Source organism: Dysidea avara, chromosome 13, assembly GCF_963678975.1.
Source record: "Dysidea avara chromosome 13, odDysAvar1.4, whole genome shotgun sequence".
Taxonomy (NCBI): Eukaryota; Metazoa; Porifera; class Demospongiae; order Dictyoceratida; family Dysideidae; genus Dysidea; species Dysidea avara.
The window spans coordinates 13,149,851-13,177,844 of NC_089284.1; the positions used below are offsets into that span (position 1 = coordinate 13,149,851).

At 36.8% G+C, this 27,994-nt stretch overlaps 1 protein-coding gene across 1 annotated transcript; it reads left to right on the plus strand.

Moving 5' to 3' along the window:
• Positions 1 to 27,189, plus strand: LOC136243004 (uncharacterized). Its single transcript, XM_066034524.1, has 7 exons — positions 1 to 151; positions 212 to 417; positions 8,958 to 9,562; positions 17,561 to 17,616; positions 20,737 to 20,844; positions 21,037 to 21,380; positions 26,592 to 27,189. The coding sequence occupies exons 2-7, from the start codon at positions 220 to 222 to the stop codon at positions 26,976 to 26,978; spliced, it is 1,698 nt and encodes a 565-aa protein (XP_065890596.1). The 5' UTR covers positions 1 to 151; positions 212 to 219; the 3' UTR covers positions 26,979 to 27,189.
• Positions 27,190 to 27,994: the final 805 nt, after the last annotated feature.

Here is a 27,994-nt window from a genome sequence, read left to right on the forward strand (position 1 = left end):
TCCAGATGGACGACTAATAGATCTGAACTCAACGTAAAGACTTTAATACAATCCAATTCACAGGCTACAACGGAACTTCACGGTTGGGCCTCCTGGTGTATAGCTGAAGCTTGTCAGGCTATAAGCTACTTGAGTTGACTATAATATCAAGGTTAAACATAGCTACGCATGTAGCTAGCTATAGCTGTTATCATTTGTATTAATTGTATAGCGATAAATATGGACGATGACCTAGGCTCAGTGTATACACTCAGAACCATTGCAAATAAGAAGAAAGCAGAAAGAATTTTTGTGACTTGTGTATTTTTATTTGTCTTCGGCTGCTTTTGCATCCCCATCGTTGTTTATGTCACCAGCAGTGATGTTACTCCAATAACAGAACTTGGAATTGAGTTTGACATTAACTGTGCTCAACAGGTTAGCTACATATACAATTTTGACACATAGCTAGCTAGCTAATAGGCAATACAATTTAGTATGGTCTACAAACCACTCTCTTGCAATTGCATGAGTTCAAAGAAGCTTGTGACTTGTGTATTACTGTATCAAGAGTTCATAATGTATTTGTGGTATGATGTGTGGGTGGATCAAAGGCTACCACCAGTGATACAAATCAGTTGTAAACTGGTTTATAATATGGCTAAGCACCTCCTTTTGGCCACACAGTATGGCCACTAATTAGTTCAAAGGAATTGAAAGAAACCATACATTCATATCAAAACATATGCATGGGATTTGTCAAATCAAGCATTTCAGGTGGTCAACATTAAAAGTTTTCAAAACACTGGGTTAAACCCTTAAAATTTAAGAATTATGCATTAAATAAATCTATTACCTGTTTAATATCTTTTTTGAAACCTTAGCTCAGTAAAACAGACTGATCATAAAATCTCATCATTCCTTGTCAGTCGTTGCCCAATGTATTTTACACTACGTACAAAAACACTAATTTACAACCTTTGACTCACAAAATCTCTACAGCACAACATACAATAAAAGAAAGCCCTTGAATTTCTCTATCCAATTCCGACCGTACAAATGGGAAAATGTCGCCATAGCAACAGTTATTTACTGCTGATGATAACATAATGTGCACTCCATACATTAACCTATTGGAAAATTTAATTATCTCGGCGGGAAAATCCTAATTTACAAGTTGTTATCCTCAACCAAATTCACTAAATTTGGTATCATTCTACGCAGCAAAGGAGGCTTAATAAGACTCTGACCGTACAAATTGTTAAACAGGTTAGTTTACAGAGATATGTTTAAAAACACGTGTTTTTACGGATATTCTGAACACGTAAAATTCACGGTACAAGGCTCCTTTTTAGCTTCCCCTTCGTTACTACACAAAGAACTTACACATGAATTGATTCGCCTTTCATAGAGGAATCTGATAAACCAAACTTCGTGTCTGTCAACCAGAGTACGTGGAAGTTATGGTGCCTTGTTTAGAAGACAGTGTTATTTTATACGAAACGGGCGTAACCTATTCGGAAAACCGGAATATCTTACACAAGTTTTGATATGTGTACCACCACAGGAAGTCAGAATACCAGGCCATGCGTTTGGCCAATACAAGCTGATGAATTGCTTTGGAATGAATGCCCACAGCTTCAGTTTTGCATTTACATGTCTGAATGAAGTATAACAGTTGCTATCCATTATACAGGGGATTTATTACTTCTTGCAACACAGAAGGCAAAATTCAAAAAGCGTAAAGCGTCATATGGCTTCTTTAACTGACCAAAGAATGTTGTTCTATAGTCCATATTAGGAATGATAACAGTAAACAACCACCATAATGGAGTGAACTATGCATGTTTGTGGCTAGTTAACATGTAAGAAGCCATACCACACTCTACGCTTTTCACTCTCCAATGTTGCAAGAAGTAATAAATCCCCTGTACTATGTGCTCGTTCGCCAATAAAATTAAGTAACAAAGATTATTGGCTAAACCACTCAGCAACGAATGTCACAATGGCTGGACTAATTGGCCATGCACTCATTATTCTTGGGAAACGCATTACCAACGAAAAACTAGCTACCAATGAATTAATGGATTTCTTGCTTCTTCCATGTTCCTTTGATCTGCACACGCCCCATACCACAAATCAGTTATAACATACCCATCCTGTTTGTATCTGATATGTAAACACTCCACCAGATGTGCAGCCCTTGAGTGCTGTGTTTACAAATTAGATACAAACCTCATGGGTGTGTTGCAACTATAACAAAATTACTCCCTTGTTAACTATAACAAAATTACTCCCTTGCTATTTTCTAATTAATTCTTGTGGTGGCATTATGGCTTCTTTTCATATAGCTTCCTATTAGATGAATTTCCAGTATACTGCTTCAGCCTTAAAATATCTGTGGTGTCAAATTACACAATAGAATCCATACCACATAAGTGAAGTTTGAAGTATACATACAACAGACATGGATGCCATTCTGGGGATCTGGGAAAAAGTTCAGGTCTACTCTGAAATATGGTTTAGATTTTTTTATTGTGGTGATACAGATAAACTTAGGGGTGGGCGGTATCTCGGTTATATTGTAAAACCGCAATATTCTGATGTAACGATACCAGTATCGTCAAAAATTCTTGGAAACGATATTATCGTGATATCGTGATTACTGCGATGTTCTCCACTACTATTAATATTAGCTAACTACTGTAAACATAGTGCTGCTGTTTAGCTCCAGGAAAGATTGAGATACTCTAATAGAGCAGTCACCTATATACTCTAATAGAGCAGTCAAGTCTAGTAACTCTATAGAGCATTCATGCGAATATGAAAGTAGCGGATTTTATTATTATTGAGGAAAGAATATTTCTGCACATTGTGGCATTATAGCTAATAAAATGTGTATGGGTGAATGAGCTTTTGTTGCTATAGTTAGCAGTCTTTTAGTCATGCATGGGAATCTGACGGTAGAACTCCTGAATTTATGTCATGCACTTGGGTGTGTAAGACACATCCTCTCCATGCTTAATTGTAGGTCTAGCTAATGTCTATTATATCCATGTATATAGTTCAATAAATGGTCAATGCCATGTACATGTATTTTTGCACATCCATTCATGTTGCTGCAGGTTATATCACTTGTGTAAGTAGGTGTAGTTTCATAGTAGAGCATCTGTCAAAATATGAAAAAAATATCATGATATTTAGTGATATTTTATTATTTTTCCCATGATATATCGTGATAGTAAAATTTCAATAACGCCCAGCCCTAGATAAACTAAGTTACTTTTTAAAAGTACAAAATGTGATTGTTCTATTAGGGTAGTTGACCCTGTTGTGTTGGAGTGTTTCAATCTGAACCTTTGAACTTTGCAAATCAATGCAAAGTTACCTTGACCAGGAAACCTCATATACTCCCCTGGATCTGCTTCCCCTTAGGTGTGATGCATGGTTTCTTTTGATGCCTTTGAACTAATTAGTGGCTAGACTGTGTGGCCAAAAGAAGGTACTTAGCTATGTTGCAACAGTTTATAAACCAATTTACAAATGATTTATATTGCTGGCAACAGCCTTTGACCTGTAAAGTCTTAATAAATAAGCTAATGTCCAATTGGTTCCACAAGGGGTACTTTGAGATAATAAGTCATTCTCTAGAGTTCCTATGGATATAATTGACAAGGAGAAAACATCCTGACTGCCTGGCAGACTCCTGTAAGCGTTCGAGCGTTAATGGGATGGCTGCAGGTTCGAGGCTGCCCAGATCCAATCATGGATTTTTTCTCCTTTCTCCACCTTTTCAAACACACTTTATGTACCAACTGTAAACAGGCTGTAGGACCAGGTGTCCTACAGACCTCCAGCACTTGTGCTGTAAAGCCTTAATAAATAAATTTTTAAAAAAGATCTTCCCATACATCTTACTACAACAAATTTGTTTGTAAAATGTGCAGGAAATGAAGTAGTAATGATTCCTGCAAAGGAAAAGCCTTTTGTGAGAAGTAATATGCAGCATAAGTGCAGCCTCTTATCACAAAGAAGTCACTTAGCTGTGTTTCCAGTGTGGCCTCATGCACAAAGGAAACAAAATTTGCAGGAATTCTAGTGAGGGTTTATTTTACTTACAAAAAATGCTTAGTAGTAGAATTGCTAGTGACATTCAAACCTTTAGACTAAAATGTTATGCCAAGCAGGTACAGCTGCAAATGGGATTTGCTTATATCAAGGGTGGAGGGTGCTAGGGGGCTGAAGTACCCCCCTCCAAAATTTTACATGCTCGAGCTAGGAAGCTATATAAGCTGTGCAGTACAGTTGCAATTGGATTTTATGTATGCATGGGCAATGAAAAGATGGAAAGAGCAAGGGGAATAACTCTTCTCTTCTAAGAATTAGCAAGAGGAGTTCTGATTATTATACTTTGGGAGTAAGACTTAACGTGGAACTGTTAAATCAAAATACTCTAATAGAACAGTCAACTGCTCTAATAGAGTTCTATATGCCCAGTATGTATGCTGAAATTCATCTTGACCTGTGCACTCCTATCTTAACATTGTGTCAAGCATCCTGCCATACCAATCATTTTAAGTTAAAATTTTATGGTTGTCTTTATGTACTGAATCCTATAAAACATATTCAATAATAATTAAAATCTATTCTGAAAATAGCTTTTGTTTAAATGCTTCCTCTTGCAAATAAAACAGTAATAAATATAGTAAAATTTGTGGAATCTATAAAGTTAACAGGACTACGGCATGCTAAGAGCTACACCCTTATTTCTATACTACACTTACGTATCTAAATCTCTATAGTTGTAGCACAAGCAAATTGTGACCACTGTATATAGCTATCCCTTCTATACTTGTATATGATAAATAGAGAACATTACCAATGAAAGTACTGTATATCCTCCTTTAAATCCAAAGGAGATGCTCTACGTAAACTGCAATATGAATCAGATGTTTACCAGAAGTGATTCTAAAGGAGGGAATTGCCCTTCCCTGGTGAAAATAAATTGAAAACTAATTGCAACATATATCCAGTGAATGCTGTTTACATCATTTTAGTGTTATCAGCATCGATTTAAGCTATAATATCATACAGCTAATGGAGTTTACCCATTGAAATCAACTTTTAGCTCAAGTCCCATATATATTGTAGCATTTATACTGTCAGTGTGCCCAGGAGGGCTTTGTTTGTGGCCTTGTGAAACCTATATAGTTGTGTATGTAATAACTTTGGACTAGTTGTAAATTTTGGTGACAGGGGCATAGTTGTAAAAGTCAGATCCTGTGTTTTTGAAAATTTAACACGGTACATTGTATAGTTCTGTTTATTACAGGTATGTTCAACAGCCAATTTTGGCAGGTTTTGATAAACCTACTTTTTGCCAGTTTTGGCAACATTCAGTATCATATTTTTGCCAATTGTGGCAAAATTAGGTTTATCCCAGATGTTGGCAAATTCAGCATTGTCCATATTTAGCCAAATGTAGATCCAACATGTTGCCATTTTTGTCAATCTATTGGGTTCCATATTTTGCAGCTATTGGGTTATTGCCAAAGTTGGAACAGCCTTGAAAGCAAAGTCAAGAATTTTATTTTGCCATTGTTGGCAATTTACGAAATGCAACTTCAAAGTAGTGACAACAACAGAATTACTGTAAAAGTTACCGAGCTTCCAAAACTGGCTCTTTTAAGCCCAAATTTGGCAGGACATTTTTTTGGCAAATTTGGCAATAATTTGTGACCCCCATTATTGCCAACATTGGCATTATGTGGGATCTGAATTATTGCAAAACAATAGAGCAACGTATTTTCCTTGGCAAGCTAAGGAGAGTATACACCACTTTGTCATGAAACCAGTAAGTGCTTCAATTTCTCTCACAAGCATCTTAACAGTTATTCCAAAATTGGAAGGTATCATGTTTTACTTATATAGTGCTGTGTGTAACCATTGATTGTGGGTTTGAGTTTCCATTTTTGGCAAGAAATGAGATGTTTTTTATTGCCAAGTTTGACATGCCTACTTCATGCCAATAATGGAATCTTGGAAATTCTAACTTGCCAATTTTGGAAAATCAAACTTGCCAATTTTGGAAATTCAAACTTGCCAATTTTGGTAATTATAAACTTACTAACATTGGATATTATGAAATTTGCCAATTTTGGTAATTACAGAACTTGCCCATTTTGGATATTTTATAAACTTACATTTATAATCTTGCCAACTTTGGTAGCTATAAAAGCTTCCAATTTTGAAACCCCAAACTGAAATTCAATCCCACAATTAAAAAATACCTTTGCAACTATAAAAGGACATGGAATTTATGCCACTTTTGGAAATATCATAGAGCTGCTAGTGATACATTTTTGAAGCAGCTCTAAAAGTTGCCAGTTTTGGCAGCTTTTGAAGTTGCCAGTTTTGGCAGCTTCTGAAGTTGCCAGTTTTGGCAGCTTCTGAAGTTGCCAGTTTTGGCAGCTTCTGAAGTTGCCAGTTTTGGCAGCTTCTGAAGTTGCCAGTTTTGGCAGCTTCTGAAGTTGCCAGTTTTGGCAGCTTCTGAAGTTGCCAGTTTTGGCAGCTTCTGAAGTTGCCAGTTTTGGCAGCTTCTGAAGTTGCCAGTTTTGGCAGCTTCTGAAGTTGCCAGTTTTGGCAGCTTCTGAAGTTGCCAGTTTTGGCAGCTTTGAAAGGTGCCAATTTTGGCAGCTTCTGAAGTTGCCAGTTTTGGCAGCTTCTGAAGTTGCCAGTTTTGGCAGCTTCTGAAGTTGCCAATTTTGGCAGCTTCTGAAGTTGCCAATTTTGGCAGCTTCAAGTTGCCAATTTTGGCAGCTTCTGAAATTGGCAGCTTTGAAAGTTGCCAAAAATGGCAAAAAGTAGGTTTATCAAAACCTGCCAACAATGGTTCAGGAACATACCTCGTTTATTAAGTAGCATGATTGATGATTTTTAAATTAGACTCCTATATTCGGCATAGCCGATCTTCCATAAAGGAGTATGATAACATACAACTACATACAAATACAATTAAAGCACTGAAAAATACACTAAATACTAGGCTACAATACAACAAAAGTTACACATATAACAAAATAATACAACAAAAGTATGCAGTAATGCATTTTAATTAGTGAGCAGAGCTCTGGAACAGATGGCTGTGAATGATTGTCACAAAATCCTTATATTCATCAGTGATAATCTCTTTAGGTAATTGATTCCACCATTCTGCAGCCCTATATCTGAAGTAGTGTGAAGTTGTTGATAATCGACACCTTGGTGTGTTAGCAAAAGTTGGTGGACATCTTGTGTTATTTCTAACTGATTTAACTCCATCTTATAATGATTTTGAAGATTTCAACGTCTTTTCACAATCTTTCAGTACATTTAAAATAGCTTCCAGATTCAATCTTGTGATAGCTATTTTCCAAAATTTCCTGGGGGAACATGCATGCCCCCAGAATTCCCCAGAATCCCTAGCTGGAGCAGGCTACACATCCTGACTGTACATTAGTCACTCCACTGACACTGACCACACAAGCCTTCTAAAGATTGCACATTTACAATATAGTTTGAGCCATTGAGACTGAAGTATACTTCAAAACACAATGGCAAATTTATGTAGTATTGATCATGTGCAGCTGATACCCATTTCTCTCCCTTTCTGTTCTTTGAGAGATGTAAAATATAGATTTTAAGCTACTGGCCGTTCATGTGACAGCTAGTATTACAACTGCTAGGGAATAATAATGACACTTTGTTATTATGGCATTGTGAGCCACTTAAACAAAGTGACATATAATGTTTTACAAAATATTACATGGTCTTGTTGACATCTCATTTACACTTACACCCCTCTCAATGCCTACCCGTGGACACAACCAGAATTTCATCATCCCTTTTGCTAGAACTGATACATATTTAAATTCTTTCTTACCCTCTGCTATCAATTTGTGGAATTCTCTACCCGATTCATTAGTTGAACTGGATGATTTAAACCAATTTAAAGATGATTTGTCCTTATACCTCTTCCCAACAGACTGATTTTATGTATGATTATCTGTGTGTTTATACTCTTTCTGTGAGTTCTACACAGTAATTAACAATAACAACAATAATAATCATTTTCAGTCAAAATTATTGTGAAACTCAATTTCATTAGACTAAATTTGCAAAATTTTCCTGCCCTCAAACCCCCCTAGATAGAACATGCTCTACATGCTGAGAGTGCTTCACACATGTACACTGTAGAACTAGCTGTATCAACCAAAAAAGCAGTTGCCACTTTTCTTATCTAACCATTACAAATGCTCCTGTTAGCATCCTTCCTTCTGAAATTCTAGTTCTTCCCTATATATAGTGCACCGTTGTTGTTGTTAGCTGGAAATGTTGTGACGTAGAAAGTTTTTAACAGAACTGCAGGTACTCTGGCTTTGGTGGTGCTTTTAATACATGGAATGTCCTGTTGCCATAGTCCTTGCTTAGTGATAATCTTTTAACCAGAACATTGTTTATCAGCAGCGAAAGTGACACTCACGTGACCAATATCACGTCACTACATGTGACATTATTGTACCAGTAAGCGTGAGTTCGAAGTCACTGGCATGTGTTCATGATCAAACTGGGTTTTCACTTCTTGGTTTCCTATCATGTAAGAGTAAGTCACTAATAGATATTTAGTAGGTCATGATCAATGAAAGTGTGGTCTTGTCATTATGTACAGCAAGTTCGGGGCTATACCTCTGGATACTGAAGTGCCCCAGAAATGTGGAGACTGTAGGACAGGAGCAAATGACACCGACAATTTAAGCTACCTGTATGTGCAGTGCATTCTAGTTAGTTAAATAGTGATATTATTCAAATGCTGTCTATCTTTATATCTTAATGTAGTAATGGCTTACAAAACTATAATGTGCATTATGTATTTGTATTGCATGTAGCTACTGCAAAAATTAAAGGATATATATATATTTATATGTTGCGTATCATTACAGTCATCTACAGCAAGTGGCTCACAGCAGATATCTTTATACAATCAGAGATGTTCTCAGTATGATGGGGTGTGCAGTAGTCATCTAACACACTTAACAGACACTAACAACACTCTAACCACTATGTCTAACAATGCAATAAGTAAAGAGCAAGTTTTGGAATTCTTTGATTTGTTACCTGGCTTAGTCAGTGAGGAATGCTCTGCTGCTATGATGTCATTTATCTGTCAATATGCCTACCCTCCATGTGATGGTAATGGTAGTCCACTATTAATAACTCAAGAACAATGTGTTAATATTCGTGATGATGTGTGTGCTATTGAGTGGAGGATTGCTATAAATACTACAGAATTAGAAGCATTGCTGCCCACTTGTGAGACAGTCCAGAGTGAAGCTAATTTTGGAACCATAAACACTTCTGAGCCTCTGAGATGTCACTACCAATTCGGAGAATATTGTGGCATGTGCTTACCACTGTGTGGATCATTTTCACAATTTAATGTTCAAATTAAATTTGCAATCAGAAGCCTTGTAATATTTTCTGGTGCTGTGGAAATCATTGTAGGAGGTATCATAATCATTGCTGCAATGTTAAGGTGGAAGCAAATGTAAGTGGTTATATATGTACAGGTACGGTACATACATACGTGTATATTATATATTATATGTAAGGGTTAAAGCACTGCCGTGAATACTATATGCAAACAGCCTGTGAAAAATAAATCGTGTGAAGAAATTAAAAAGGGAAGAAGATGAACAGATGAAAGCCAAAAGGGCTAAGCTTTGGCCTAAAATCGATGAAAACCAGCAATTGATTGATCATATGTTAACGAGAACACAAAAGTACCCCAACACTTCATTTTGGCGCTATTGGATAATTGCTTGTTAGAAATGTTAGCACAAGATATACAGCCAGCATCAGTTTTGGAAGATAAAGACTTCATTAGATTTGTAGCCATCTTAGATCCTCACTATGATATTTCCAGCAGGAGAACACTGATGAGAATGCCGCCTGCAAAATGTGATGAAGTAAAACAACGTATTCTACAGGTTTTGGTACAGGTTAAGTACGTGTCACTGACAACTGACATATGGACATCAAAGACCACAGAAGGATTTTTAACTGTGACTGCCCATTTCATTTGCTTGTACTTGACAGCCAGTGCTGGGGGTAGTGGCAAGGGCATTCCATCTATCCCGGGGAAAAAAAATTCATTTGCTTGTGGAAGCTTAAAAGTGTGATTCTTGCTACAGTGAAGTTCAGTGTGGAATACACTGCAGAGCAGTAACACTACCAGTAACAAATACAACTTGTGGGAATCATTTGATTCTACAGTTAAGTAATCTCAAACCAGTCAAGAAGTTGTGGATGCAGCTCTCTAGGGAAGGAATTATGGAAACTATCCTTCCAAGGTGTGATGACCCTTTGAAATGGTGGAGAGATCACAAGAATCACTACACACTACTTAGCATATTAGCACTGAAGTTCTTGTCAATACCAGGCATGTCTGTACCCTCAGAACATCTTTTTTCAAAAACAGCAGAGCTTGTATCAGTAAAACGAAGTCTAATCAAACCTAAAAACATTGACATGTTGTTGTTTCTGAAGGAACTGTAGTCATGTATGTTTAAAGTCAATGCAGTGAAAGTACTCAGAATTATATCGATACTTAATACTAGAATAAAAGTACTTGGAATCGTATCGAATTGAAAATTTTAAGTATCGCCCACCCTTATTAATCACACATTCTGGCCAGTACAACAAATCAACCAACAAACCAAGGCTAATAGCCTGTACTGAGCTGAGTGACCAGTCCACCCAAACAGTAAGAGTTGAAGATTTCGATGATGGTTGCCTGTGGCCAGCAGCAGTGAATGTTGCTACTACATTTTATTCACCTAAGTGGACGAGTCCCTAGGAATATCCTTCACAAGGCTTATTCTACCGATGACAAGACTACTCCATGAGTTTCTAATTGTTTCGTGTGTCTTGTGTGTACCTCAAGTTGACGGTTCTCTATACCAGTTAAAGCCTCATGCTATAGCATTCAAAGAGTGGTCTCAAGACTAAATATAGCACTCGGTTTTGCCTCGTGCTATATTTGTTTGTCTCTCACCCAATCTTTTATATGCTATATTTGACGTTTATATAGTACTCGTGGCAATGCTTTAACTCTTACATATAATTATGTGCAAATACTAGTATTTAAAAAATTATAATTTTAAAAATGAAGTAGGGATCTATGCAATAAAAGTAGTGAAACAAGAGTGCTATTACAGCATAGCTTGATGGGAAAGTCACTACTTTGGCACTGAACAAAATAGCTAATGTACCAAAGTAGGGACTTTCCCATCGAGCTATGCTGTAATAGCATGTTTCATTCATCTCTTGTTTCACTACTTTTTATTGCATAGATCCGTACTTCATTTTTAAATTATAACATTAAAAAAAAAAAAAACTAGCTTGCTTAATTTTTTGTAGCACAGCTAACTTGTGACTGTTCTATTAAAATATCTTACATGACTGTTGTATTAGAGTGACTGTTGTATTAGAGTATATCTCAAGTCAGCCAAGGGGCATGCAACTAGCTAGACCAATAAGAGCTGGGGTGCTGGAGGTCATCTTGTAAGTAAATAGCTAGATTGTTAAGAGGTGCATGTGGTCTCCATACTCTATCGCTATTAGTCCACCTATATAGATATGGGAATGGTCATGAACCTATCGCGAACGGGATTCCAATCACGAAGTTGCAGACATCTAGCTAATATATCTCTTCTATAGTAGTGCCGGGACTGAAGCACTTCTGAAATGCAGTTCTGAAATAATTCTGTGGCATCTAAATATGCTGCTGAAAGAAAGGGGTGTAGCTATCCATTCACTGGACTGGACTACTGGACTCACATAAAGTTTGCTCAAACACCTTTTTCAACCACTAAAATGATTAGTATACCACACATGTGGGGCCCTACATGTCTTGCCTTACATATTAGAGGCATATACAGCTATTTAGTGGTCTCTTTTAATGGTACGACTGCATAATTAATTGTTTGAACTCTTGTTATGCACTTAATGTAGTTTTTCCAAATATGTGCAGCTGGCAAAGCTAGAGTAAATATTGTGACCCATACGCGTATTTGTCCCATACGCGTATGGGATATCCCATATGCGTATACCCATACAGGCTGCCCATACGCATACAGGATGTCCCATACGTGTTCGTGCCCATACACGTATAAGGCAAGTGATCTGTGTCGCTAAAAAGTCTGCACCTCAGCCAAAACAAACCACAATGAAGCTTCACTGGGTCTGCTTTCTCTGTGGTAGCACCCAGGAGCAGATGCAGAGTTTTAACAATGGGGTTCACTGACTCTGGAACATGGTAGCTAGCTAATTGTAGCTTGAGTTGTAGCTATACCTGGTAGTGCCAATGTTTCATAGCAAATAATCATCTTGCAGCAATGTTTCACTGTACTGCAAGCTTTTTGAAATGAGTAATGCAACCGAAGCCTTTAGAAGTAGCTAGCTACCTCGAGAGCTACCTGGCAGTAATATAGGAGGCGCTTATTGCATATGAGGTGCTGAGTAGCAGTTTCAGGTAATTTTGTAGTGCAGAGAGAAGTAAATGGGCATTTTATCGATAAGTCTTTGCAGTATATAAATATTTCTTTGACTGATAAACTAGTTTTGCAGTTTATTAGTCAAAGAAACTGATAAACTAAATAATATTAATGTCAGCAGCTCATCTGTGCATGAAGGTTACTCAGTCCAAGAGAGGGTTCCTCAGTCCAAGAGAGGGTTCCATGGAGTTCTTTGAACCCCTTGGATTCACCCATACATCCCTTCCTATGTTTATTGGTTTGTGATTTTACAAGAGGGATCAGGTGACATAGCTACTTATTTTCAATATGCCAGGAGACATATAACTGTTCAGTTGCAAAACCCTGTCATATATTACAGGACAGGGTTACTTAGTGGCAGTATGAGTACACCATACCAATTACTTTGAATAGGTGAAACTCTTAGTGTATGGCAGAGAATTTAATCTACCAACAGCACTAAATTTAATGTTTCTCTCAGTCTCCATGAAGAAGAATCTAGAAGCTGCCAGGAAATAGCAAAATACAGTAGATCCTGTGACAAGAAGACTGAGATCTTAAGGTCAGAGATTTGGCAATGCTTAAGGTACAACCCAAGTTTATAAACTTGATCAGCAATAAGCAATATCAAGGACTGTCATACAGGACAGGTCCAATAGGAGACAAGGCTGGTGAGACATTGAATGTGTTGAGACGTGCAGAGACTCTTTAATGTAGCCAACAATTAGTAAATGACCAAAATAAGATCCTGGTTAGGCTAGTAAGTAAAGAAAAATGTAGACTATATAGGAATCCAATATCATGCATGAGCCCAATATAATTTGAGAGCTGATCATGATGATACGTATATATAGTGGACACTGTATAGTTAACTCAATATAATGAGAGTGTACAGTGAAAATACCTGCGAGACTAATACTATATAGGAGGACTTTGAAGAAATATATAGCTATGAATGGCTATATATCTTTAAGAGAGGGAGAAGCTGTGAGAAGTCACATGATACAACAGACTTGCATAAGGATCTTGGGAAATCAGTTGAACAGAGAATTGCAAAGAAGTTGTAGCTCAGAACTTTATATAGCTGAACATTCTATACTTATAGGATCATATTATACCTATAAATATGTCCTTAATTATTATTATTGAACAGATATTGAACACCTATCGAATTTTTGATAGTCCCAATTGTACCCTAAAAATAAGCTACTGTACAGTATATGAAATTAAATCAGAGGGGATTTTCATGGGTGTATCCATTCACTGGACTGGACTACTGGACTGGATTACTGGACTGGATTACTGGACTGGATTACTGGACTGGATTACTGGACTGGATTACTGGACTGGACTATTGGACTTGCATAAAATTTGCTCAAACAAATTTTTTCGACCACAAACACCTTTTACAATCACTAAAGTGATTACATAGAGCAGTACACCACACCCATGTCTTGTCTTAAATATTAGAGGCACATACATACAGCTAACTATAGTCTATTATTTTAAATTTATTTAAGCACATGTGCTGAAGGTCTGTAGGACACCTAGTCCTACAGCCTGTTTAAAGATGTGTGTTTGAAAAAAGTGCTAGTTTTGGTGGTTTATTTAATGGTAGCTATAACTTTGGTTTGAACTCTTGTTGTAGTTACCGTATTTATTGTAAATATGTGTAACCTTACCTTCCTGTTTGAAAGTGTGCACAATGAGAAACAATTCTTTTAAAATAACACTGCCCACTCGTTGCTATTTACAAACCTTATAAACCAAAGAGCGCCAGCAAAGCTAGAGTGAATGTGCAGACTGCTGAAAGGCTATAGGCGATTTCTATGTTACATAACATAATTGCATTGTGTAAAATTATTATTGTGTGCTATTTTACAAGAAGGCTATAGAGAAGACAGCCAGATGGATTAGTAGTGTTAACAGTGCACAGTGCTTCTAGCAGTAGGCAAACTATTTTTGATAATGAACTGCACTTAGGAGCTTTTGTGATCAAAGTACAGGTTTTAGTACATGTTTTATGTCTGTGAATGGTATCAATTTCAAAACACTTTTTGTGGTTAGGTCTGGTGATAAAAAGCAAGAAAATAACAAAAAAAACTTGAGTCCAGTAGTCCAGTCCAGTAATCCAGTCCAGTAGTCCAGTCCAGTGAATGGATACACCCATGGTTTAGTGTGCTGTAATAAAAGTATAAGCCTAACCTAGTTGTCAATCACAAATTTATGGGAGTGTACTGTCTTAGTTTAAATTATAGCAGGAGCCCAGAGAGTTTGAGTGGTCAGGCCATTCATGGACTATATACAGTGCTACAGTGGAGGTCATCGTTGTTTATTAACCTTGTGTAAATCATAGAGTATAGCTATCAGTTTTCATGTAATACAACTGCATGTGCGACTGAAGCATATGCAGCATGCAAAATGATATAAACCAAGGGGTCAAGAAGCATACTCTCTTGGGGAAGCTCTGAAATGGCATCTTCATGCTATTTTACATACAAAGTCTCTTCCTGCTTTTTGTTAACATTCTTTCATGCCTAGAAACTATTAGCTAATTTTACTTACATGATAAAAGCTTAGAGGTGGTCAGGCCAATTCCAGATCAGTGCAACCTGATTGTAGACTGCAGCCATGAACTTTAATTTAGATGTAAGGCACGAAGCAATGCTACTGTGGGAGCACAAACGTCATGATATTTGACAACATACAGGAAATAGCTACAATAATAGTAGATCCCAAAGAAAACAATTACAGAGCAAACTGACAACTACAGCAAAATATAAGCAGATATAGTCAAGAAGCCAACCACTTTTGTCTCTTCCTTCATAAAGAATAATGAGACTATTCGCAAAATCAAGCTTAAATCCTGTGACTCCTGTCCCATATGCGTACAGGTTGCCCATATGCGTACGAGACCCCATACGTGTACAGGCAGCCCAAATGCATATGGGATAGGCTGTCTGCCTTATACACGTATGGAGCAAAATACGCATATTATGGTTCATAACATAAACAAGTGAACTACTGAAAGGCTATAGTCGATGCTATATCATTAGATAATGTAAATGCATGTAAGGTGTAAAACTTATATCAATGTGTGCTATTTTACAAAAGGAAAACAGACAGATGTATTACCAGTGTTAACAGTGTGCACAATGCTTGTATCATTGCTAGCAGCAGGAAAATTATTGTTGATTACTAACTACAGTGTGGATTTAGTGCAGTTTTTGTGAGTAATGTTAAAATTTTATGTCTTGTGGTAAATAGTGTTGATTTCTAAAACACTATTGTGGTTAAGTCTGGCTATAAAAGGCAAGAAAGTTTAAAAAAAACAACTTGAGCCCAGTAAGTCCAGTCCAGTAGTCCAGTCCAGTAGTCCAGTCCAGTGAATGGATACACCCTGAAAGAAAATGTTGATACAGAAAATTAACACCTTGATATGGATTCATTGGATGAAGAAGACAAGCAGCCTGATTAAAGATAAAAGAAAAGACAAGGTGCAGAGGGCCTACACTCGTCAGAACCCCAAAAGGCACATCCCACTGGTAAGTTTGTTATTGTGGCATAAAATGGTGGCTGTGCGCTGCTTCGTTTGGCCTCTAGCCTTACAACTGCGGTTAAGCAGTGAGGCAGTGAGACTAAAATTTGAGTTTTGTCATTTTAAAACAAATTCTATATCTGGCCACCTGTAAGTGTTTTGTTTTATATTATATATTATATGGACTAGTACTATTGTGATTTTTGTTGTGTAAAAATTATGTCTCTAGGATGATTTTTAAAAGTGAAATTTTGGGTGGCGCATGAAATTTTTGTGGTGATCCCTGCTTAAACGGTATTTAATTGATAGCATGTAAAAGAGTGGTCTCGAGACGAAATATAGCATTTGGCTTCGCCTCGTTCTATATTTGTCACTCTTTTCATGCTATATTTGATGCCTAGGCAGTGCTTTAATTGATATAGAGAACCATCAACTTGAGGTGCACACAAGACACACGAAACAATTAGAAACTCATGGAGTAGTCTTATCATTAGTAGAATATGCATTGTGCCTATGATTTGCCTGCATTAATCATTTGGTAGATGTTGATAAGTCTAGTCTGTCTTCTAATGAGTAATGACTAAAAGTTTTTGATTGTAGTACTTAATTAGCATATTTCTGTGACATTCCTAGGACTTGTCTGTTTATGTTGGGTGATCATTCACTCGAAGCAGGCTATTAGCTTGCAAAATAGACTTGGCAGCTCTATCACTACCTGATATAGAACTGTGATCTATCAAAGTGTTCTGTAATTGCTCAATATAGATCAGTTGTCTTCTGCATGGCTTTTATAGAACAGTTTTTTTGTTTAGATCCTCCCACGCAAGCTTTATATATATGAGGCATAGGCGGTGGAAATGGGGGCTAGGGGGCTGAATCCAGCCCCCCCAGTCTGTTCCCCCCTCAGAATGATATCACACCGAAATTATCCTTCTTGGAGTGGGGCTGAAAACCATAATAAAGATCGAGATACTCTAATATGGGCATGTTCTTCCCAGGAAAGCTTTGTAAATTATGTATTCTGAAATTGAATCTGGTAACAATTTTCACCAAAACTTTAAGGTGACTTTTATTGGTATAGTCTTGTGCTTGCTTCTGACATGGATGCTATTCTGGGGGTCTAGTGGCATGCCCCCGGGAAGAATTTCAGGCTGTAAACACTCTGAGATACAATTTTAGATTATTTTTACTGTGTTGATACAGGTAAAGTAAGTAACTACTTACAGTTTTTAAGAAATACAAAATGTGACTGCTCTATTAGAGTATTTCAGTCTGAACCTTTGATACTTGTACCTTTGTAAATCAACAAAATGTAATTTTAATTGCCTGAATACACTTGACCAGTTTCTGGAAATCTCAGAAATATCTGCCCCTACAGTAATCCAGTTTTGCCTCAGGCTAGGCTGTATTTCAAAGAGTGGTTCCAAGATGAGTTAATAATATTTATGTATTATGTATTTGTTTTTTACAGGTTGGTTTTTCCACAAGTGTTAGCAGTGTTTACCATTATTGGAAATATTATTGTAGGTGAGTTTTGATGAGTATAGCATGATAGTTCAATTCTTGAAATTGCATAAATATTAATTAAGGTCCAAAGCACATACAGAAAAAAAGATATTAAACATATATGTGACTGTCTCTGGGAAAACCGGTCTTATCACCCATTTAAAAGTATCGAGAAATGTCAGTTTTAAATATTCAGAATGTTGTAGCTGGCCAATGGTGGTAGCTACACATACCAAATTTTCACACGTTTTACAACAATTTCTTACCTTCCACTGAAGTAGTCATCAGCTAAGTTTCCCACCATTTTAGATAGTTTTAAAACTGAGGTTGACTGTATCAGGCAAGCTACAAGATGGGTGGGGGGCGGGGGCCCTGGAAGGTGGGCAAGATGGTGTTCAAAAATTGAAAAGGAACGTATTTGGATGAATTAGGCCAAGTTATGGGCCACTGAGGGCTCAGAACCGGCTAAAATGAAAAGAAATGTACAGCACAGGTCATTGTCCAACACCACGGAACTGTATAGCCACATACAGCCATCTCCTGGTTGGCCAGGGCTCCATCAAGACCCTAGACCACTCGTATGGCTTGCCACTGTGCTTTAAAAAAGCAGCCAGCAAAAGCAGACCACTTTACTCTGGTCGACTGTGACAGTGAAATTTGATAGTACATTCATTAAGCTTTGCGTTTGTGTGAAAAATCAAACTTCCTGTCTTGGGTGATAAGAACGGTTTTCGCAGATCCAGTCACATATATAAATTATGATCCTGAGAGTGCTAGCACTTGAGGGAGAGTGCATATATTTCAGTCATATCCCAAGTAATCATGTATGTTCCACATCCCAGTAGCTGAAATGATGAGAGATAGCAATTCATATTGAAATGGTACCTTCTAGTGATTGAAATTGGTAAAATCATTGTTGGATTAAGCATTTGTAGTCTTCAGCAGTGCCATGCCCATCTAGCAATTACTGAGTTAGCCACGAAGGAGACAAAAGTTAATCGACAATACTTTCAGCAACCTAGGTATATAATTGTTGGTCGCTTGTTGTTATTAGAGACTTGTTTTCTGTTTAGATAGGAATTTCGTGGAATGTGTGAAGTTACACCATATATGGTAAGTGTATCCACAAACCATGGTATATCAGTTATATACCATAGCGCTGCACTTTTGATCTTCACCACAGGTGTGATATTTTTTTAGGATATAGACCTCAAACTACAGGCAAGTAGATATATACTAACCTGGGAGCAGGTGGGTGTATGTATATTTAAAAATTAGTAATTTAAAATTGAAGTAGGGATCCAAGTGATAAAAAGTAATGAAACAAGTGATGGATGATGGTATTACAACATAGCTTGGTGGGAAAATCCAGCATATTATAACAATCATTTTGTTCAATGTCAATGTAGTGATTTTCCCAGTGAGCTATGCTGTAATGTCATCATTCATATCTTGTTTCATTACTTTTTATCACTTGGATTGCAACTTCATTTTTAAATTAATATTTTTTAGTTTGCTTGGTTTTATTGTTATATCATACAACTATATAAGTGTGGCTTACTACTAGGGTAATTGCTGTATTGAGTCAGCCTTCACCTACCAGGGGCTTGTCACTATTTCACATTTTCACTGTGCTAGTAGATAACAGTGACAGAATAAGATATGTAGAAGAGATATCAGGCATTAAAAGATCCGTGCTGCATCCCAACAGGGCAGTTTCGTAGGAAGGAGAAATGCGTATAGATTGAATTAGGCCAAGTTACGGGCTACTCACCATTTAAAACTTGCTAAAGCAAGGAGAAACTTACAGTACAGGTCTTCATCCAGCACCACAGCATCGTACAGCCACATCCTGCCATCCCTGAGTTAGCCAGAGCCCCATCAAAATGCTGGGATCGCCACTTCGTATGAAAAAGCAGCCAACAAATGAGACCACTAAACTTTAACTGATGGTTGATTTCGACAATAAAACTTAACTCTAGTAAAATACACCACAAATAGTCTTCTTTCGCTGGCATTTTATCACAGTTTGGTAGTACGCCATCACTGGTCTCATGCCTTTCAGGAGCTCTGGCTAATCCTGGGATAGCTGGATGTGGCTGTACGCTGCTGTGGTACTGGATAAAGACCTATACTGTAAGTTTCCTAGTTTTAACCACCTTTGGGCAGTGAATAGGTCATAATTTGGCCTAATTTATCTTTACGCATTTCTCTTTTTCCTATGAAACTGCCCTGCTGGGAGGCAGTACAGATCTTTTAATGCCTAATAACTCATCTACATATTTTATTCTATCACTGGCATCTATTTTACTTACGTATTAATAAGCCTTGGCATGAATTTAGCTAGGAATTCAACTTGCAACATCAAACAGTCTGGTATAAAACATGGCGATTTGGGTCCATTGCATAATCTTTGGTTACCATGGTTTTGAAACTGCTTCTAGTCTAAAGTGTAACCTTTCATAATAGTTGAATTAAATCGTTCTTTGAGATGAAAACAAGTCATTAATAACAAAGAAAGCGTTATACATCGATGAAGGCAGGTAAAGTCAACAGTCGGCTGCTTTATCCCAGATGTGGCATGGTTGTCACGAGTGCAGATACGCATGCATAACAGCAAAAATTGGACAAATCACGAAGAAACCAGCTGTGGAATGGATCGCACTGTAAGTGAATTGTATAGAATAGTTCTTTGGAGCATAAGGCATCTTTGTAGATAGTTAGTTGGGTTTCTGTTGTTTGTTTGGGCTGGTTTTTACCAATGCACTAGATAAACCACTCATGACTTTGCCGAGTAATAACTTCATTGCGGTTAGTTTATGTAAACAAAAACAACACAGTTGAGTTCCTTATTTCATAGCAAGGATTTAGATGTATGGTTACTAAGTAGTTCTGTGTATGGTAAGGGTAATATGATGCGATTTGGCTAGTAGTCGCCAGGAATTCAGCTGGCAATGGGTTAATTAATTAATTAACAATGTTTTTAAGTAACAAAAATTTGTTTAAACTAACAATAAGAATTTTAACTACCTTTACATACTACGTTTGCTGTTTGATTCCCGAATAAATCTGCTTATCATTGGTACTTTATATCCAAGCTGCAATACATTACTATATGTATCTTTTTTACTACTTTTGTAGGTGTGTTTCTCATGATAGGCTACCTTGGAGGACAAGAGAGATTATACTGTAGCTACAGAACTTTGCACTTGTCTATTCTAGAGCCATCACCATTTACTGAGGCTGCAGGTTGTCATGTATAAACTGCATATACAGTATTCGCACTAATTTGTAGTGGTGCTTCTGTTCTGTTATTGCTTGCTACACAATAGTGTGTAGATAAACCACTCATGATATTGTCCATAGTGCTGAAAAAAACAACAACAACAGTTAATTGAGTTATAGCTTCATTTTATAGTTTGTATTAATGTTTTGTTACAGGATTTGCTTTTCACTTCTGTCTGATGTTTATAAGTATTACTTGGTTCCTTCACGTGTTTCACCTGTTCCTGGGATTAGCATTCCCTTTTTGGACATCAAATTTTTTCAGTGAAGTAGGATGGAAATGGAAACTATTCATACTGGAGACTTTGGGAGCTATATTATTTAGCATCCCAGGCCCAACAATAGTATTGTCTATATCAGAGTACAGACTTGGAAGATTTCCTCCATTATTTCCACTACCAAATAAGGAATTATCACTATACACATTGATTCTGCCTCTCACGATATTACTGGCTGTTGGAGTGAATTTGATATTTTTCTGTTTTGGGACCATACATAAGGTACTTATGTTTGTTAGCACACTGTTGTATTCATGTTGTATAAATGTTAGCTACATGCATGCATGCAGTCCACTCAGGAATATTTACACATGAGCAGGTACGTAGTTCATTATCCATTATTCTCTTAGTTCTCAGCTTGCTTTTGAACCAGCATGTGTTGCCACGGCTATAAAAACTACAAAAAAGTTGACTATATCTTAGTCTGTACCTTTATTTTGTATGTCAAATAAAGTTCAAGGAATAACAATTCATAATAACTCATACAGGATTGTATTTAGTTGTTACAGGGTTGTATATCCTGCATTGGATGCAAGAAAAATCAGAAATACTGAGTCACATGTGGGAATTATGATATGCTAGTATTGTGAAGTGATTATAAAGCTTTAACAGTAGAAAACTTGCTATTTACACAATTCCATTAAAGATAGAGATACTCTAATAGGCATAGAGATACTCTAATAGAGCAGTCAGATATTCTAAGTCTCACAATTATACTACAAACTCTAATAAAGCAGTCACATTCTCAACTATAAGAATAAAAAAACTTAAAACTTCATTGTAATACATACACATAATTCTAGGCATATCTCAAAAGCATAATAGGTGATTTTTGAGCACAAAAGATTACTGGTACAGTGTGTACACACTCAGACCATGTCCATGTTGTTTGTCATCTGTAAGATGCAAAATGCATGCAACTTTAAGTGGCCTTCTACAGAAGTGACCTTTAATTCAGAGGGTCCTAATGGAAGGTTGTAACATCACCTATCAGAAAAGCAGAAGTTGAAAATACTTTTGTAAACCTGAGTTAGAAGCATTTGTTTTTACTATGGCAAATTTTGATATTTTGAGTGGAAAACATCAGACAAAATTTAGCTTTTTAAAGGATAAAAATGCTTATAACTCCATCCTATGATGGATTTTTAAAATGAAGTGTTTATATCAAACAGTACGGTTACCATAAAACGAAGTGTTTATATCAAACAGTACGGTTACCATACTGTAAGTAGGGATTCCTCCCCCCCAATGACACGTATCTTCTAAAATGCCACTTTAAAAAACATCTTACATGACGAAAATCACCTTTATGGTAATTATGGAATAATGTTGGTCCATCTAACATCAAATACTGTATTAAAAGCAAGAATACACTTACAGACAGCCAAAAGTCACCGAAATGTTGAATTCTCTTCTGCCTGCCTGCCTGACCACAGTCGCAAGGCTGGAGGCCAAATGGAGCAGTGCACAGCCTCCATTTTACACCACAATAACAAACTCACCAGTGCAGTAGTGGGATGTGCCTTTTGGGATTCCTACGAGTGTGTGCCCTCTGCACCTTGTCTTTTCTTTTATCTTCAATCAGGCTGGTCTTTGTCCTGCTTGATTAAACGAAACCATATTGAGGCATTAATTTTCCCTATCAACACTTTCCTTGAGCAGCATAAAAGAAAGCTTGATTGTTATTAATCAACCAAGATCATGTTAATAGCCATGGTATTGAAACTATCGTGAAGTTACAGGTATCTACTGAGCGTAAGTACTTAAATAAGTTTGCAGTGTCTATTGATTAATAACAACCAAGCACCGAGACTACGCCTTTTAACAATCTATTTACTCGATCACGATGACACACCCCCTTATTGTTGGTCTAGCTGCATATAGCACAATGAAGATATGAAAGAGTGACACACCCCTGGTAGGTAAAAGACTGACTCATGATACTCTAATGCAGCAGTCACCCTAATAGAACAGTCACACATGTAGAACTGTATGCTATAACCAAAAAAAGTAAAATCAAACAAACTAGTATATTAATTTAAAAGTGAAGTAGGATACAAGTGATAAATAGTAGTGAAACAAGAGATTATTACAGCATAGCTCAGTAGGAAAATCCTTACTCTGGCATTGAACAAAATCATTGTTATATCATGCCAATGTAAGAATTTTCCCACCGAGCTATGCTGTAATACTATCATTCATCGCTTGTTTTACTACTTTTTATAGCTTGGATCCCTGCTTCACTTTTAAAGTGATAATTTTGTAATCCTTAGTGTGATCTACACAAAACTATAGATAATTGTTTTCATCAATTTTTCTTGGAATGGTTATTCGAATATTAATAGTACTTATTCCAATTCGCCTATATATATATACACATGTATATTTGGCTAAAAGAACACACTGCGTAGATAAACAAGAAGCAGAGAATATTTCCAGAAAGAATAGCTGGAGATTTTTGTCTATATAAACAGACAAACAAAGTCATCATATGGGGAGTTTCACAAAGGTAAAAATCCTTTATCATCCTTTCCAAGTGGGTGATCAAGAGCTGCATGTATGGATCATGCATGCAGTGACAATCATGAGTTCAGTTATGAGCCTAAATAAAATTGTCATGTAGAAAGGACAAAGTGCTTTGAAATTCGTAGCAGGCTATAATATAGCTAAGTGTGCCATGGATTGGTGCTGCAGATGCAAGTTTTCATACTCAGAAATAACTGTGGAAAATTCTCAATAGTGTTACATGAGGTGACTGTTCTATTAGAGTATCTCAATCTTCTGTGTTTTTGTGTGTGGGGGAACATGCCCCCCTCTGGATCTGCCACTGTAACCCTTATATGGTCATGGGTATCAGATTGCAACAAAAGCTTCGCATTGTAGTGTGGCCAAATATTTGCATTATTTATTAACAGGCATAAGACTGGCATAAATACTGAACTACTTTAACTTTAGTAGCCAACATATATATTATGCTTTTTAATGATCACTCCAGGGGACCAGATGAAATTCAGTACTGTTATAAAGAGATTGTTCCTAAAACCAGTCTTATCATCTATTTAAAGTATTGAGAAATTCCAGTTTTAAGTATTCAGAGTGTTGTAGCTCGCCAATGGTTGAAACTACTTGTACCAAATTTTCACATGTTTTACACCATTTCCTTACCTTCCAGAGCATCCATTGTACAAGTAGCGAACAGCTAAGTTCCCACAATTTTAGATAGTTTTAACTCAATGTTGACTGTATGAGGAGGGCAAGAGGCTGCTTAAATAATTGAAAATAAAGATGTAACATTGTTTACATGGTCTAAATGCCACAGCCTAATTTATGCACGTAAAAAATTTTATTTAAAGGGGAAAGGTAGTTTGTGCCTCGATTAAATCCCACTACTGCTCACTAAGAGATACTCTAGAGTATAAACCTAAGACCAGTAAGTCTTCTTCACTGTTTTGTTCAAATTTTTGATGCATCATCACCCACGGTCTGTGACGGTTGGCCAAGCCTATCTTGGCGTCGCAGTATACAAAATGTCTGTTTTCAATCTAATAATTTGCTGACACCCGGTCCTAGGCCCTCATAGGCCGGGTTGAGCACGTGTCCTAGCAAATGGTAACAGTCGGGCTAAATGGCCAGCTTCTTCAGTGCTATTCTCTTCAACACTTCCACTCACTCCATTTAGTGAATGTGTGATGCAATGGTTAACAAAAGGATCATCCATGCTTGAGATAACAAGTAACGAAAATATTAGTTACTCACACTAATTATTGTTCTGTTTTTAGACTAGCTTACTCACGTGATAGTGTATTTAAACAAAGGCGGTTGCCCTTCTGCAATTGAGGCTTGAGATAACAGTGATAAACTGCACTACGAGGCGATGAATTATTGAGAGAGTTGGTATGCTATATATTAAAGTAGAGGGGATTACTGGGAAATAGAGATAAGGAGTCAAACTGGAATCTGGAGTGGTAATTTGCTAAATTCAGTGGATGAAATCAGTGTGGCCAGGAGTGTGTAACGTAAATAGTTATAACGCATTTTACTATACTGCAAGTGATGTATAGCTCTACTTGATCATGGATGAATATGTTGGAGTATAGTTGAGACATGTGAGAGTCAGATGAAGCTCATAAATAGTAATTTGTAATAAAGCAGCTACTTGGATATGATATAAGTTACACCGTATGTTGGCTAACCCATCGTTGGGTCAGTAGCCTTTTTGTAGAATCATGACATTAAGTGTTCTGTGGGGGTGTGTCACCCCATCACCTTCTGGTTAACTATGCCACTGATTGCACTAGGCCCTGGTGTCAGTCTGGTTCTAGTTATGCCACTGAGTCTTGCTGATTTTGAATATGAAATTTGATAGTTCATTCATGTAGCTCTATGTTCTTGGTGAAAATCAAATCTGCTGTCATGGGCAATAAGACCAGTTTTCCCAGACCCAATCACATATATGCAGCAGTAAATTGGTAGGGATCTGAACAAAGGGATCTCAGAAACTGTGTTTATTATTATGGTTTAATGCACACTGTTGCATATACTGCATTTAATTCTGTATTTTGTAGCTGCACAAATGTATACTAAGTTTTCATTTGTAACTGCATTCTCAACTATAGAGAAAATCAACTTACTTTATACTACTACTACTACTACTACTACTACTACTACTACTACCACTACTACTACCACTACTACTACCACTACTACTACCACTACTACCACTACTACCACTAATTTCATTACTTGTAACTAATTTTAAAAAATCATCAATGTCTGCCCATTTTTCAAAATTCATTTTATCATTTTTCTGTTGTCTATATTGGGACAGAGGAATGGACTGGTAAAGTTTCAGATTGGTAAGTTGAGTAGCGTAGGAGACACAGCACAAGAAGCAAATAAATAGATTTGTACATAAACTATTGAGAATAAACTACAAGTGCTTACATAAACAATTGTAACTTATTAATGCAACTGTGTACAGAGTTGACTCTTGGCTAATTATGTTTGCTGTGAAGTTGTGAATCTACTAAGATATAGCTTTCTGAGTATTATGTTTCTGTGTCCATGAAGGAAGGAATGTTCACTGAAGAAAAATTGTCAGTAAATTTTTTTGTCACTGCAACATAAACAAACACATGTAACTATACCCGTGTATGGAGATGAAACAAAGATTTTAAAACTCCCCCTGAACAGGCAACACAATTATACCAAAGTATTTATCGGAGTGTTAATTTACTGACCAGTGAGGTGGTAAAACCTTGCATAGAAAGTTGCATTTTTTATCGAATGCATTTTATTGCGAAAGTATTGTTGTGTGTACATCGACGGTTTTCCAAAATTCGGTCACAACTGAACATACATGTATAACTAACCATACACATAACATATGTACATGGTCTGTTGCATGGGTAATTATAATGATGTCATTTACAGACTACCGGTTTGCTTAAAAGAGAAAAAGGAAAAGGAATTTGTGGCATCACGTTCAGTGTACCACAAGTGAAGATTCTTCTACTTCTTGGCTACATGATTGTGTTTGGGATAACATCACTTATAGCCATTACTGTTAATATTAGTAATGCTGATGCACTGTTACATGATTTGTTTAGATATTTTGCATGTAACCTATTTGGTTACAACCCTAAGTGTGAAAATATCCGAACAGAATTTGAGAAGCATTCTTGGCCTGGACTGATAAGTTCAGCTTATGTACAACTGGCATTACTATCATGTATACATTTATTGTTTGTCATTCAAGCTGAAGATATCAAGAGAGCAATACAATGGATAAAGACTAATGTCATTTCCAGAAAGAAATGAGTATGCAAATGTATTAAAGTTAAACTTTACTTTTTTGCTTAAACAGTACTTGTATAAATATCTCATGCTCATAAGAATATTTTTGTAACACTAAAATTTCAGCAATGGACCATAGGTATGTACTGCAAGCACAGTTATGTACCAATATGATATTTTAATAGAGTAATTACCAGTGCATAAAACAGTTGTGCTGTAAACATAATGATTATAAGATGAGGTATATGTGATAAAAAGTGGTGGAATAAGAGACAGCTGCTTCATGTAAGGAAGCCATTATCAAGGTATAACAAGATATCCACACTTTCTTTGCATGCAGGCATGTAGATATAGATGCTACAAAATTATTTGAAGTGCTTAAGCTACTATAAGGAGGGAGTAGATAGCTGCACTGATAAATGATTGGGTTTCACTACAGAAAATAGAACACAGTACAGAGGCTCATGATCACTCAAGATCAGCAGCAAGATTGAGACACTCTTTAAAACAGTCTCCCCAATACAACACTCTGCACAATATTCAGTAGGTGATTTTAGGATGTGACCGGCCATGTGTGAGGTACATAGCTAGCTACGTTAATCGGATACGCAATTGATAAAATCTGTATTGACATGCATGTAGTTAAGTGATGCTGCAAGTTTTCCTTAGTACATGTAATTTAATTCAAAATAGCTAAGCTGTGAAAAGGGGTGTGGCTTTCCAGAAATAGGCTAGTATGAAAAAGATGTGATATCAAAGGTGGCGGCCAAGAAATGTCTACAATGGTAATGTTCTTAATTCGTGACATCACAAATTAATATCATTCTTGTCCACCACCTATGATAGTCTTGCGTGCATGACCACCCTATTCTCTATGCAGCGCTTATCAATTGAAGACCTATAAGCACCTATTATTATTATTTCTTTAGTCACAACAATGATAAGGTGAATACAAAAAAGGTAAGCCTATATGATCTGCACCATCTTGTGGTGTTTGTCTACCATGACTATAAATTATCTGGTTGACGATGATGACATAT

What these genes read in the sequence shown, in the direction of transcription:
- LOC136243004 (XM_066034524.1), top strand. Translation starts at nt 220, where the DNA reads ATGGACGATGACCTAGGCTCAGTGTATACACTCAGAACCATTGCAAAT. An exon ending in ACATTAACTGTGCTCAACAG is followed by an intron (nt 418 to 8,957) that starts GTTAGCTACATA and finishes GTATCATTACAG; the next exon opens with TCATCTACAGCAAGTGGCTC. An exon ending in ACCATTTACTGAGGCTGCAG is followed by an intron (nt 20,845 to 21,036) that starts GTTGTCATGTAT and finishes GTTTTGTTACAG; the next exon opens with GATTTGCTTTTCACTTCTGT.